Source organism: Sitophilus oryzae, unplaced genomic scaffold (genome assembly GCF_002938485.1).
Source record: "Sitophilus oryzae breed Bouriz unplaced genomic scaffold, Soryzae_2.0 scaffold_1576_pilon_pilon, whole genome shotgun sequence".
Taxonomy (NCBI): Eukaryota; Metazoa; Arthropoda; class Insecta; order Coleoptera; family Curculionidae; genus Sitophilus; species Sitophilus oryzae.
This window is the reverse complement of record NW_022146254.1, coordinates 2,837,958-2,852,657: the sequence shown is the minus strand read 5'-3', so window position 1 is coordinate 2,852,657 and position 14,700 is coordinate 2,837,958. Positions and strand designations below refer to the sequence as shown.

The 14,700-nt window shown below is 32.1% G+C and overlaps 1 protein-coding gene across 1 annotated transcript; it reads left to right on the top strand.

The window, feature by feature from the left end:
* Positions 1–1,222: 1,222 nt before the first annotated feature.
* On the top strand, positions 1,223–11,600 carry LOC115879252 (inositol-3-phosphate synthase). Its single transcript, XM_030895962.1, has 9 exons — positions 1,223–1,462; positions 1,703–1,836; positions 4,188–4,360; positions 6,697–6,952; positions 8,866–9,205; positions 9,268–9,425; positions 9,491–9,599; positions 10,510–10,751; positions 10,813–11,600. The coding sequence occupies exons 2-9, from the start codon at positions 1,729–1,731 to the stop codon at positions 10,999–11,001; spliced, it is 1,575 nt and encodes a 524-aa protein (XP_030751822.1). The 5' UTR covers positions 1,223–1,462; positions 1,703–1,728; the 3' UTR covers positions 11,002–11,600.
* Positions 11,601–14,700: the final 3,100 nt, after the last annotated feature.

Below are 14,700 nucleotides of genomic sequence, written 5' to 3'. Positions count from 1 at the left end.
AGACAACGTTTATTCGACGTCGCAGAAGCTTTTACTCTGTTGTAGTACTAGTTCAACGTCGGCACAACGTTACAACAACGTTTACATTTATTTTAATACCCAAGGTACGGACAAACTGTACGGAGCTGTGTTCTGTTCGCTACACAAATTAAATAAAATAAAAATTAACGGGTTAACAAAAGGTCAAGTTTCCGAAAAAAACGCTTAAAAACGTATATTTTATTTTGTTTTTTTACATATTTTAAGATTTTTTAAAAATGTATACAGGGTGTTTCGAAAAATCTGGTCATTGATTAATCACCATCCTGCTTAAAGCGCTTGACGTAAAAAGCTGATTTTTGGAAAACGGATTGACTTTAGGGTGTAGAAGGTAGGTGTGTTTTCGAAAAAAAATAACTCTTAAACACGTATATTTTATTTTGTTGTTTTACATATTTCAAGTTTTTTTAAAAATGTATACAGGGTGTTTCATAAAACATGACCATTGAGTAATTACGATTCTGCTTAAACTGCTTGACGTTTAAAGCTGATTTTTGGCAAATGGATTGACTGTGGGGTGTAGAGGTTCGATAAGGAGGGGTTTCTCGAATCTCAAATTCCAAGAGGGTGAAAACGCCCCTCAAATATTACAATATTTGTTATTTAAAAACGGTTAGTCTTTCGGAAAAACGCTTAGACACGCATAATTTATTTTGTTTTTTTACATATTTTGAAATTTTTTATAGTATAGCCATATTATTTTTTCTCATGCTGATATAAATGTGAGAAAATTTTATCCGGTTTGCATGTTAATGGAAATTGTTTTTTTTCTTTGCTTTGTCATCACCATTACAAATGATTAATTCGACGCGAACGAAGTCGCGGGTACACGCTAGTATAACATAAGGAAAAACAAGTATTTTTAACAAGCAATCTCTCCCACCTTTTTATGCACTTATACATATTCATCATGTATATTATTTGTTTTTCCTTAATTCAAATATATTAAACAGTAATTTCAAAAATCCTAATTGCATTTAAACATATTTGATCCGCCCCTGGTCGTCTAAAAAAATTATGTAATTTAAATATAAATATTTAAGATTTCGTGTTGAATAAAAGAAGACGCACTATTGCTCGATCTATATTTATAGAATTTTATTCGCAAAATGCGTCTTAATAACACATAAAAAATCTACGGTTCTCTGTTAAAAAATAGCTCGATGACGCAAAGAGAAACGATTTATGTTTCTTTTCTATCGCACGCCACTGGTATCCGCAAAGTATTGAACGATTTTCCCCATGTGGAGCGCGGAGTTCTCTCTAGAAGTGTTCTAACTTCTAACCGGCTTTGTGGTCTTGGTCTCGGTCTTATTTACATAGTAAATACTAAACTTATCAGGAAACTTATCGAAAATAGGGATTTCCGACAACTAAAGTGTGTTTTATTTTTAAAAATTCATTTAATTTTACCATAAAACCGGTAAGTTTTTATTTATAATTCATTTTTATTAAACTAAACAGTTTTATTTTCTCAAAATAAGAATACAATATTTTATTTTTAATTTTTACTGCTGTTCCTATTTTATTAAAAACGATTTCAGAATAGTAAAAATCACACGAAAAATAAACAAGCAGTCTAGCAGATAATACTATTGGCACATTGATACAGTTATTATACTATATTGACAGGTATTACATGCTTATTTCTTTTTTCCTTTAGGGAGAAATTTATTAAATTATCTAAAAATGGAACTATCTGTCAACACGCCAAATGTAAAATTGAGTGATAAATATATTGAAACAAAATATGACTATCAATACACGACAGCAGTACAAGACAGTAATAATATTGTGGTGAGTATGAGTTTTCCCTCTGTTTTTTAATTAATAAATGGGTAGTGAACTCTGTTTTTTTTAATAAAAACCCTGTGGAATTTTCCTAGGTAATCTATGTCAAAGAAAAATCAATACTGAAACTTCTAGATATAATTTATTGATGTTTAAATGCTATATTTTTTATCTATATTTGTTTTGTCGATTCTGATATAAAATGAATCACTTTTATTCTCAAATTTATATGATATTTTTCGTGATAATATTTAAATACAAATTTATTTATAATTTTGGACTAAAATTCATTTGTTATATTTGTTATAATTTTTTAAGTCAACCAATCCGTTTTTCGTATCGTCTTAAAATGCGATATAATGAATAAAGACTTAAATAAATTAATCAACTGATTAATAAGTATATTAAATGTACAGGGTGGGTCAAATTCGACGCTTTTAAATGGAATCACCCTTTTCTATAGGAGATAGACGAAAACTAATATAGGTGTCTGGAGCTCAATTTTCATCAAAAACATGATGGTGAAAACCGCACATCAATATCTGTTACCGTTTCGGAGTTACGGGGTGTTTTTCAAAAATGTGCATTCTTAACAAATCGCTGTAACTTTTTTGCTATGGAAAATTTTGAATTTCTATGAAAACATTTCCAAAGCACCTTTTTACGTAGAATTTAATGGTTTAAGTATATTTTTTTTAAAATTAATAATTTAAGAGTTATCAACAGAAAAATTGATTTTTTATTTGGGACACCCTCTATATTTTTAATTAACTCAGAAGAATTTAAAATTACCTTTCCAAAAATATAGCACACTTGATATTTTGTTATAACCCCTTTCGAAATACAGAATTTTTAAAAGTTTGCCACTTTTAACTAGTAGGCTTTGGACCCCTTATTGATAATATGCCCTTAATGGAACTCGAAAACATATTTTTCCAGCAAGACGACGCACCGCCTCAGAACGCTGTTATCAGCAAATTCTTGCAGCCAATTTCAAGAATAATTGAATAGCTAACCAAGATCTCAGCCGCTGGCCATCGAGGCCGCCTGACTTAGTGCCCATGGATATATTCGCGGAAGAATAAAGGTGCCTTATTCTTCCGTATAATCTAGACAAGAATTAGAAATACTTAGCAGTTATGAGAGGGTATCTTTCACCCCTACTGAGTTAATGAATTTCGCGAGAAATGTTCAAAAATGGCTCCGTCTGTCCATAAGAGAAGACGGTCGATATGTCGAACACCTGTAGCAAAATCTCATGTCTTAGTTTCTTATTTATTTTTATTGTTATCAGATATAATTTAAATGTGTTGATGTTTGTTAAATATATTTTAAATTGTTATAAAATTCTGCATCTCTCATAGAAAATATATTTTCGTTTTAATTGATGCTCACAGCTAGATTTTTTTTGCATTACAGCCGGTGCCACTTAAAGCCTACTTATTTAAAGCGGGCGAATTTTTATATACTCTATATCTCGAAGAGGAATCGAGCAAAATATCAAGTGTGTTATATTTTTGGAAAGGTAATTTTAAATTATTTTCAGTAAATTAAAAATATACAGTGTGTCCCATATAAAAAATCAAATTTTCTGTTGACAATTCTTAAATTATTAATTTTAAAAAAATTATACTTGCCCAACGATTTGCGGTGACGTACTCGTCAAGTCGACGTATAAAATATATTGCTGTTTATTTAAATGTTTTTTGTCCGCATTCCTTTCATAGACACAGATCCAGCAGACGGACTGTACATAATATTTTTGTTAGACATACAATTAATATTAATATTTATTTTTATGACTTTTTAGTTTCATGTTAGTAAATAATATAAGCTTTTAAATTGAATAACAATTTAAAAGATTTTTTTTCAACTTTTTAGAACCACTGGATTGATATTAATTCATAAAACCAGTAGTTCTCAACCTTTTTATTTGTCTACTAATATTTTTTGAGGTTAAGATTAGTATTAAGTATCAATTTTTTTTTGACAAAATTTTTTATTTTTATTTTTTTATGATTTGGCATTAAAAAATACATACAACCCTAAATTTTCACCCTTCCACCATCAACCCATATTTTTTAATAGCGATATTAGTAATTCAATAATTTTAATTTAAGAACAAATTGTATTTAAAAATTGTTAGAATAGCTTAAATTAAAAACGTGTGTATGATCGGGTATATATAGGTATACCAGGTATAATGGTATTTACCCAAATTCAATATACCATTTATTAACCCTTTGGGTATATACCGGGTGCAAAAACTTAGGTATTTACCCAAATTTTAATATATCGGGTACTTGCCCATCACTGTCTGCTAGTAACTTATAGAACCAAAAATATCTCGTTTTTAGGTTAACAACAACACTGAAAACTTGGTATTTCGAACTGAAAGAAAAGTTCCTAAACTTGGAGTGATGCTAGTGGGATGGGGCGGAAATAACGGAAGTACCTTTACCGCAGGTGTGATAGCCAACAGATTGGGTTTATCCTGGCCAACCAAACGAGGAACACAAACCGCAAACTGGTAATTTAATTAGTCTAAAAAAATAATAGTTAATGTCGAGCGTTCATTTAAATTTATCTTCAAACAGGCTTTAGAAATTCAAACGAGTTTTATATGCACGTGAGTATTGCCATAATAATTAGGAAATATAAAAAAATTAACCAGATGATACATATTCGTTTTCTTTTAGCCAGTGTTGAGACCACCATTTAACTGAACATTCGATAAAAAATATTCTAAATCTTTCATTAAGCCCGGTTGGGACACGGTCCAAGTGTACTTGGACTAACTATACCGGGTGCGTCTCGAAAGTGGTTCACCCTTATAACTTTGTTATTTTTTGAAATGAAAAAACGAGGTTGGGTATGTTAGTATATCACATAAGTTAGGTTTGATTGACGTATTCAATTGTTTTTGGTCACTTCCTGTTTCACCGGAAATTACTATAACTTTTGTTTTTTAAACGACATTCTTGGTATATTTCTACTTTATTTGATAGAAAATGACACTCTGAATAAAATTATATATCATATATATGTCAGCTATTGATATTTTTGCTTAAAGAAACGTATTTTAAATTTCAATCTAGAGTGCCACGGCTGTGTTAAAAACACTAATTTATAATCAAGGAGCCTTGGAAAAATAATGTTGATCGTCTAATGTTTTTCGTGTCTTGTCCTGGCCGGTTAAAAGATGCATAAATCGTATTTTTAATCATATCTCAATTTTTTCATATGGAACAAGGGTGGCTCATTAAGGTTGATTCTCACTATACCTTCCGTTTCCATTCCTTATCCATTCCATATTTTTTATTGTATTGACGCTATACGTAAGCTTCCGTTCTGTATCAGTTCCATACTTTTTATTGTACAATTTATATCATTACAAAAGTTTTATTTAAAAAATTTGCATCTTTTGAAAAAGGTAATAGATTTAATTAACAGAGGTGAAAGAATAAATAAATATCAGCAAAATGTTAACAAAGCCAAATGTAAGAATTTGACATCGCATTTTCCGATACGCTTTAGTCCGCTTTACGGTTGATTCTCACTATACCTTTTATATCAGTTCCATTCCGTTTCCCTTCCGTTTACATAAAATATTATATCATGTAAATGAATAGGACAATGCACACTATCCGTTCCGTTTCCCTTCCGTTCCATATCCTTTCCTTCCATACATTTTTTTGACGGATGGACAGAAGCATAACGGAAACAGGGTTGTCAAGTTCTTACATTTGTACCATCAGCTCTGTTAACATTTTGCTGATATTTCTTTATTCTTTCACCTCTTAATTAAATCTATTACCTTTTTTAAAAGATGCAAATTTTTAAAATATAACTTTCGTAATGATATAAATTGTACAATAAAAAGTATGGAAATGATACGAAACGGAAGCTTACGTATAGCGCGAATACAATAAAAAATACGGAACGGATATGGAATGGATATGGAATGGAAACGGAAGGTATAGTGAGAATAAACCTTTAGTCCGCCAAAAAAAGGTATGGAAGAAAAGGATATGGAACGGAAGGGAAACGGAACGGATAGTGTGTATTGTCCGTGTGTATTTACATGATATAATATTTTAATTTTATGTAAACGGAAGGGACAAGGAAGGTGGCTGATACGGAAGGTATAGTGAGAATTAACATTTAGCATATTTGGAAAAAAAAATTACGAATAATTTGGTACCACACACTTGGTATTTCGAGTCAAATTATCGTTATGAACCGCTTGATACAATTTCAAATAAACCATATGCGAAAAAGTTAAAAGTTGACATATGATATGTCATTCTGTTCAGAGTGTCATTTTCTACCGAATAAAGTAGAAATATATCGAGGGTGCCATTTAAAAATCAAAAGTTGTGTTTTTTCAATTTCCGGTGAAACAGGAGGTGACCAAAACAATTGAATACGTCAATCAATCCTAATTTATGTCATATACTAACATACCAAGCCTCGTAAGGGGTCAGCCACTTTTGAGACGCATCCGGTATATGTATACCTATATGGATGCTGTGCGTGTCTCACTTGCTGTTTCTATCGTATAAACTGTTTTATCCAAATGGAGCTGGAAAGCTTCGTAACATCCATGTAGACTGATTGGTCAACTTATTTGGATGTTGCTGTTCTGATTAATGTTCTGATAAATTCATGGTTGCAACTCAACTTGGATAAAACATTTGATACGATAGTGAGACGCGCACGGCATATACTTATATTGCAGTATCCAAGTGCACTTGGACCGTGTCATCCCGCCTTTAGACTTAAGATGCATCACTTACAAACCTACTTTGGTTAGTACAACTGTTAGATTCACAAGTAAAATGAACGAATCTATTCTTTGACAAGGTTTGGCTCCGTTACCCAAGCCTCCACAGTTCGAATTGCTGACGGCGTCTACCTTCCGCTCGCACGCCTACTGCCCACGGTAAATCCCAACGATATAGTCATAGACGGCTGGGACATCAGCGGTAGCGATTTGGCAGAGGCCACGGAAAGGGCCCAAGTGCTCGAACCGGCCCTTCAGCAACAGCTCAAACCTTATTTGAGCAATCTGAAGCCGAGACCGGCTATATTTAATCAGGAATTTATTGCCGAGAATCAGGTTAATATGATATATTTGTGTTTTTAATCTGATGGTGCCTCATCTTGGCGGATAATAAATTGTCCAATAAGTGTACTAATTCGTTGACGTATGTTTTTCGTATTAACAAAAATTAGCTTATGGTATTATTGTTTTAACAACGTAAATACATTTGTAATATGTTAACATTGAACTCTGGTTTGCATATGTATATAGGCAAATAATGACGCAATTTCACATATTTATGTACACACTATCTAGAATATCATATAAAATTCCAATGGTTTTTATATTGTAATACAGGGTGTCCCAGAACTAAGTGCAAGTATTTTAAGGGGTGGTAGATCTGATCAAAAGAAACATATTTTCTCTTTAGCATTTTTAAAATAAATTGAAAATAACCGAGTTATAAGGCTTTGAAAATTAAAAAAAATTGGAACATTTTGGGAACCGCCGGCGCCGGCAGAAGCCGGTAACTACCATCTGTGCTACTAGCCTAGCTTTTCCAAATAAAAAGTGTTGCTTACGATCCAGAGCCTCGCAATGTATTATGTGCTCCGCTGTTTCAGGATCTTTATCGCAGAGTCTGCAGCAAAGACTTCCTTGATACAGGTTGAGCTTGTTCAGGTAACACTTGACAGCCATGTGTCTTGTCAAGAGGCCTGTTGTAATCCGCACTTTATTCTTGCTAAGCATTAGCAGTTCTTTTGTGGTTTTAGAGCTAGGTCCTTGGATAAAAGTCTTGCTGTGTCTGGGCCCCTGTCTGTTTCTCCAGTGGACATTCTGCTTTTCCCTGATCCAGAGTTTTATCCAAGCGGTTACCTAGAGATACGTTTTTAGAGTAGCTATTATACCACAAAATAATTTAAAAAGAAAAAGCTTACCTAGTATTAAAATAGGATACCGGTAGCAGTGCTTAGCCACAGCTTGTAAAATACTTAGGGTTCTTTTTCATTTTACTACTCTGCCTAAAAACGCAACAACACTAAACTGAAATACACTTCACCTCACTGCGCTTCTGACAACAGTAAGCTTAATTAAATTTCACTTGAATATGGTTCTAGACAGCACTATACTCAAGTACAGTTTGCTTCTTGAAGTCAGTTAAGTTTTCGTTCTTTATGATCACTGAATTTAAATCCGTAAGTCCTCAATTTGATCCTCAGTAAATAAACATTTCAACAATTACAAATTTCACGAAGAATTTAAATTCCTTCGTTTTTCTTTTTGAATTGTGTAATCCATTTGTTATAGAAATATCTGTTATTTTGATGATTCAAAATAACAGATATTTTTATTTAAATAATAGAACTATGTTTATAGGTTTATTTGCGTTATTTTCTTTAGAAACCATTAAAGTGTTGAATATTTGTAGATAACAGAGCTAATTCTTTTGAATAACCATTGCATGCAGAGTACTAGTAATGTAGGACGTGGCAACATTGCATTTTCTATATGCACCCTAAACTAATTTCCGCACAATGAACAGTGGCACTCAAAAGTTTTTTAACATTTTCCGGAAAATGTCAAGAAAGATCTAAAATTTTCAACATTCTTTTTGAATCACATGTCTTACTACATCCAACCAGCTGATCAATTTTTTTACCGTTTAAATTAGGACAACAGACTCACACAAACATTAAGCATCCATTCCCAGAGCTAGATTCGAACCAGCAACCTTGTGTTTTCTGATAGGAGCCCTGATAGCAGCGCTATCATTTCGGCCACTAGGTCGCCTGTTTTACAGCTATGGTTCCAATTATACTAAAAAAGCAAAATAACCTAAAATTTAAATATTTTTAGTACTAAAATTTTTATTAATTCAAAAATTGCTTTGAAGGCAAAAAATATTATTTGCAGAGTACACATATGTAAACTAGAGTAAATTCTGTAGCGAGTTTGTAATAAATATTTTACTCAAATTTTTTGTTTAGAAATCAAGAGCCGATAATGTGCTTAAAGGATCGAAATATGAACAAGTACAACAGATCATGAACGACATTGATGATTTCAAAGCTAAGGAAGGCTTGGACAAAATTATAGTGCTGTGGACAGCAAATACCGAAAGGTTTAGTAGTCTCTTGGAAGGAGTAAATGACACACTTGCAAACTTGAAAGCCGCCATTAAAAGCGGCCATGAGGAAATATCTCCTTCTACGTTATTTGCATTCGCCGCAATATCTAAAGGTTGCACGTATATTAATGGTTCACCACAAAATACCTTTGTTCCAGGACTCATTGAATATGCCGAACAGGAAAACGTTTTTATAGCTGGTATGGTAAACCTTAATCATCTCCTCTAAAATAATGTAATGCTTTTTAATTGTTATTTATAGGTGATGATTTCAAATCTGGCCAAACCAAAATAAAGAGTGTACTTGTGGACTTTCTGGTTAGTGCTGGCATCAAACCAGTCAGTATAGTCAGTTACAATCATCTTGGAAACAACGATGGAAAGAATCTTAGTGCACCTGAACAATTTAGATCTAAAGAGGTATAATATTAATTTTTCAATTTCAGTAATTTGATTGTATGGCTAAATCTTTGCTTTGTTTTTAGATATCAAAAAGTAATGTTGTTGATGATATGGTTGAGTCAAACAGTATTTTATTTAAGCCTGGAGAGAAACCAGACCACGTTGTTGTTATAAAATATGTTCCTTATGTTGGTAAGCATTTTTAGAGATTGTAGATTGTATAGGAGGGGGAAAGTTGATCATTGCGACCTTATAGATCTATTGTGTCCTCCTTTCTTGAGGTTATAACTCATGATACAGTACTCCATCTTCGATATCAATCGTACCAAAGTTTATGGCACGAATGGCTGTCGTCTCGGAGTACTCAGTGATGAGGTGTTCTAGTGTTTTCCCTACAGTATCTTCATTTGCCGTTGTTTCTTAGCTTCAATCTATTGAGGTATTTATTGAGGAGACATTGTCCTGTTAAAAAAAACCGTGACGATCCGAAGATTGTTCTTATTTAAATCAAGAAATAATATTTGATTTTTCTCGGTCGTAAGTCCTGAGAAAGTTCTTCGACTGTCTCAGGACATTGGGAGATTCCTATTCCAGGTTACGGATGGAGGTTCCATGTACTTGAATTTCGCTTTAAGTTGGTTTCCACTTGGGAAGCAGAACAGTTATGGTCCTGTTAGTGGAACGTTCGCCCCTTTTTGTAGCTAGATGATTTTCTTTATCATTACCTTCTATCCCTTTATGGGCTGGCACTCAGATAGGAGTACTTTACTTTCTTTGCTTAATTTGTTCAACTTCTTATTTTTTATAGAATCATACAACAAATGAGCCCCACGTTGGGCGCCAAAAGTTGCGGCGTGTTTTTAAATTCAAAGTTCAATAAAACACAAAGTTTATTTGGTCAGAATGAGTCGCATAGAGGCCACTAGCTTTTTAATTTTAACAGCCGGGTGGTCGGGGTTTGAGATCTTAATAAAAGGGCGCGACGAGATTATACTCTATGAACTAAATATAAAAGATGGAAATATTAATGAAATCTTCAACACTATCCTCGAACTGTTTTCTTGTTATGGTTTTTGTAATAAAGCTTGTTTATTCTTTTTAGGTGATTCAAAGCGTGCATTGGATGAATACACATCAGAAATCATGATGGGTGGACTGAATACCATAGTCATTCACAATACCTGCGAAGACTCTTTGTTGGCTTCGCCATTAATTTTGGACTTAATCATTCTTGGAGAATTATTTACCCGGATCCAAGTGAAAAGACAGGACTGGTCTGACGACAAATACACAGGATTTCACCCAGTTCTATCAGTTTTGAGTTATTTGTGCAAGGCCCCTTTGGTAAGATTTTTAATTTAGTTTAAACTTGAGATATAGATTTAAAAAATGTTTTTGTTTGAAGGTTCCTAATGGTACACCAATTGTAAACGCCTTATTTAGACAAAGGGCATGCATAGAAAATATCCTAAGAGCGTGTGTTGGGCTCCCTCCAGATACATGTATGACTTTGGAACACAGACTACCATTTTTGATACCTGCCGTTGCTGAAGAACCCAAAACAAAGAAACTGAAACTGGCCAATGGTCACTAAAAATTTATTTAATAATTGATTATTTTATAAGTATTACAGTTTTTGTATTTATATATTCACACACGTTTGGACTCAGGACATACTATTATTTCTTATATCAATTATATGATATTCCATATTATGTCAATTATATGGTTATTTGTTTTTTTTTTGTTATTAATAAACAAATAATATATAATTTAAATTACCTGTAGGTATAAATTAAAATACAGTGTAAAAAACATAGCATTTCCTATAAATATACAAATTTATAAATTCAATTCAGTATTTAATGTTATTCATATTGAGTCTATTTTTATAATTCATTAATATTTGTTATAAATTGTTTAGATTTATGTCTAAAATAATTAAAATTATTTATTTTTTTTTATCATTAAATCCCCCTGCAAGGCTTTAAATAATATTTATTATTTGTACTTAAGTTATTTTGGAAGTCATTCATTATTTCTGTAGAAATTAAGTAATAAAGATATAGGGAAATTAAAATAACTTTCGTTGCACATCATAATACGACCACCAGCAAACTCCAGAAGACGACGCATGGCGTCATTGATGACGTGCGAAGAAAGTTGTTCCAATTTCCCTATATGTTACAATTATTTGTGTTATTCATGTATGTATTTTTTTATTTTAAAATTAATTTATATAAATACACTCTCTAGCAGTAGCAAAACATTTTTTTTGGCTGTTAATAAAATCGAAAAAGAAAAATGGTTTACTTTTAAGAAAATCTTATAGGGTTTTAAAACATAATTTATATTACATTTTTATGTACAGCCGTTCATACATTGATAAAATTATTATAAGAATTTAAATAAAATAAAGTTCATGCAAAAAGAAAGTCATATTTCTTAATAAAAAAAAAATAAAAATAAAAAGAATAAAAATTAAAAAAAAAATACAAAATTTATCACAGAACTTCAATACGCTGTTTCACTTAAGTCGTCATTTGTTTAATTTGTTTCTCCAATGTGTGTGCCTAGTATATATGTTATTTTCAGTTTGTCTCGGCCTTATTTAGTCTCTTCAGTCAAACCAGAAACAACATCTTTTTCTCCTTAAGTTCAGTTACAATTTTTTTTATTTTGTACATGGTTTGATTTTTTTTATTTATTCTTGGTAGATAAGTATATTTTTTGTATTTGGTATTTTTGATTTTTTTTATATCTGAAATATCAACTTTCAGAACAGCAAAAAATGGAATATACGTATGGAACAGAAATGTTACATATTCTTCATTCCTTGTCAATGTAATCCGCAGGGCCGGCGGAAGGGCCGGGCGACGGCCCGGGGCGCCGAATGTGAGGGGCGCCACGCCAACAACTAAAATATTTAAAAAAAATTGTTCGTGGTATTTTACTTATAACTGAAAAGCTATCAACTTTTTGTAAATAACCCTTCTTTCTATAATTCTTGTTTTAATAAATTTTCTCTAAACAAACTGTTTTGGGTCAAGGCCAGCAAAATTGACAGTTTTAGACTGTTGTTGCTCAAAATTGCATTTTGTCTACTACCCACACCCTTAATGTCTACTACCCACACCCTAAAATTATATGAGATAAATATTCATTCGCAAGAAGCTAAATAGGATCCCGATATCCTTATTATCAAAAAAAAGCTTGCAAGTTTGCCTCATTAATTTATTAACAGTAATGGGAAAAATATCAATCTTTTGGTGATTTTGATTGTTCTGTTTCTGTTTGATGCCTGTTTAAGCACTAGGTGTAATTTAAATAATTTGATGATTATATGCGTAAATGCTTAGTATTTGAAGGAAAAGAACAAAAAGTGATATGAGAACGGTTTCAAACTTCTTGAAATGGAATGCCTCCTGCTGGAGACTGCGTTTTTTTTTAGATTTTTCCAACGGTGTTCTAACAGTCGTGCCAAGTAATTTTTGTTAAATCTCCTAATTTGGTTACCCATTTCTGTAATAAATTATTTAAGTTTTAATACCTAATATAACATTTTTTTAGTAGAGAGTCGCATAAAGCTATACTCTTCGATATGTTTTCAAAATGTTATAATATAGCCCTTGAGACAAAAAAAATGGCATCGAAAAATATTCACAAAAGATCGACAAATTAACATGTAATCGTTTAGAGTTAGCTAATTTGCTTTATAACAAAATTTTAATCTATTTTTGTATTATTTTCACTAGCGACGCAACCTAAGCGCCATCAGTTTCTCCTTTTAGATAGGTTTCCATTTCCCAACTTTGGAGAAAGATAATTGCTCCGATTATGAAAAAAAACATAAACTCTATGTGTTTCTCTGCAGTAAACGTTATAACCTAATATAACTTTCCATAGCAAAAAAAACTAGTGAACAAATTAGCTATGAATATTCCAATCATAATATTATCAATAGAATTTAATTTCGGGTATTTTATCTACAGTGATTTCACGTGCAATATTAAATCAAATTGATATAAGGAAAATACTATGACGGCAAAAAACATGAATTTTTCCCCTGATTCATCGCCTCATACGGCACTGTACTTCTAATGTAAAACAGAAATAACTTAACAGATATAAATTGAGTATCACTCCGCTTGCAACAGCATGCCACTGGAATCAAGGTCCGTGTGACTTTCCAACAGCTTAGTTTGGATGGTAAAAAGGGATGAATCACGCGTAAACATTCGTGGTTTTCATCATACCACATATAGTGAGCTTATGTTAATAGTAATTAATAAAAGTCAACTTACATCTACTTCTTTTTAGTATCAATGTAATTCTGAACTCGTTCTGGCTGACATCAAAATAACTGTACTCTTGAGGCCTTTGGATAGCCATAATGGCCAATTTTTAAACAATTTTTAATAGCTAACAACATGCAAAGCCAAATTTTTAAATTAATAATTTGAATACTAAACAACAAACTGTGTCGGACGGCAAATAAACTGCCAACGTCAATCATATTTTCCAAACGCTAGGCTCAAACGCGAATTCGGCCGTATAAACTGCCAACGTTAGTTCAATGTAATCATATTTTGCAAACGTTAGACTCGAATGCTTGCGACTTTAGCCGAATATCGTATTACGTTGGCAGAATATGAATATGCTTCCCGGACGCAAACGGTACATTGTGAGACAGGAAATTGTAGAGAGAAACAAACCCTATAACATAGATTACAACATTTTAATGAACAGTGCTTTCCATAAAATCAATAAAATGAATAATATACGAAATAATATACATGTACTGATTTCTTTCGAAAATCGACAACGATGAAACTATGATCCCTTCCCGGACACAAACGGTACATTGTGAGACAGGAAATTCTAGAGAGAAACGAGCCCTATACAATTACCCCTCCCAGAAAGAAATTAATTAATAAGATAAAATTTGGTATAAAATAAAATTGTTACAAAAAAGTTAATAATACAAATATATATACCAAAAACAGAATATCCAAACCAATCCAAGTAGATTTTTTCTACAGTTACAATACCTTCCAGCAAAAATTTAATTCAAATTTAGTACTTTTTTGAATATTCACACTACCCCTCCCAGACTCAATCTCTAGATGCGCCACTGTACCAACAGGTATGGTAGGCTATTAAGATCGGCAAAAAAAGTTTTTTAAATTTCACTCAAAATGAGTTATTTGAGCCATAAATGACCTAAATACAAAATATTTTCATGGTGTCTGTCTGTCCGTCCGTCTGTAACACGATAACAGAAAAACCTCTA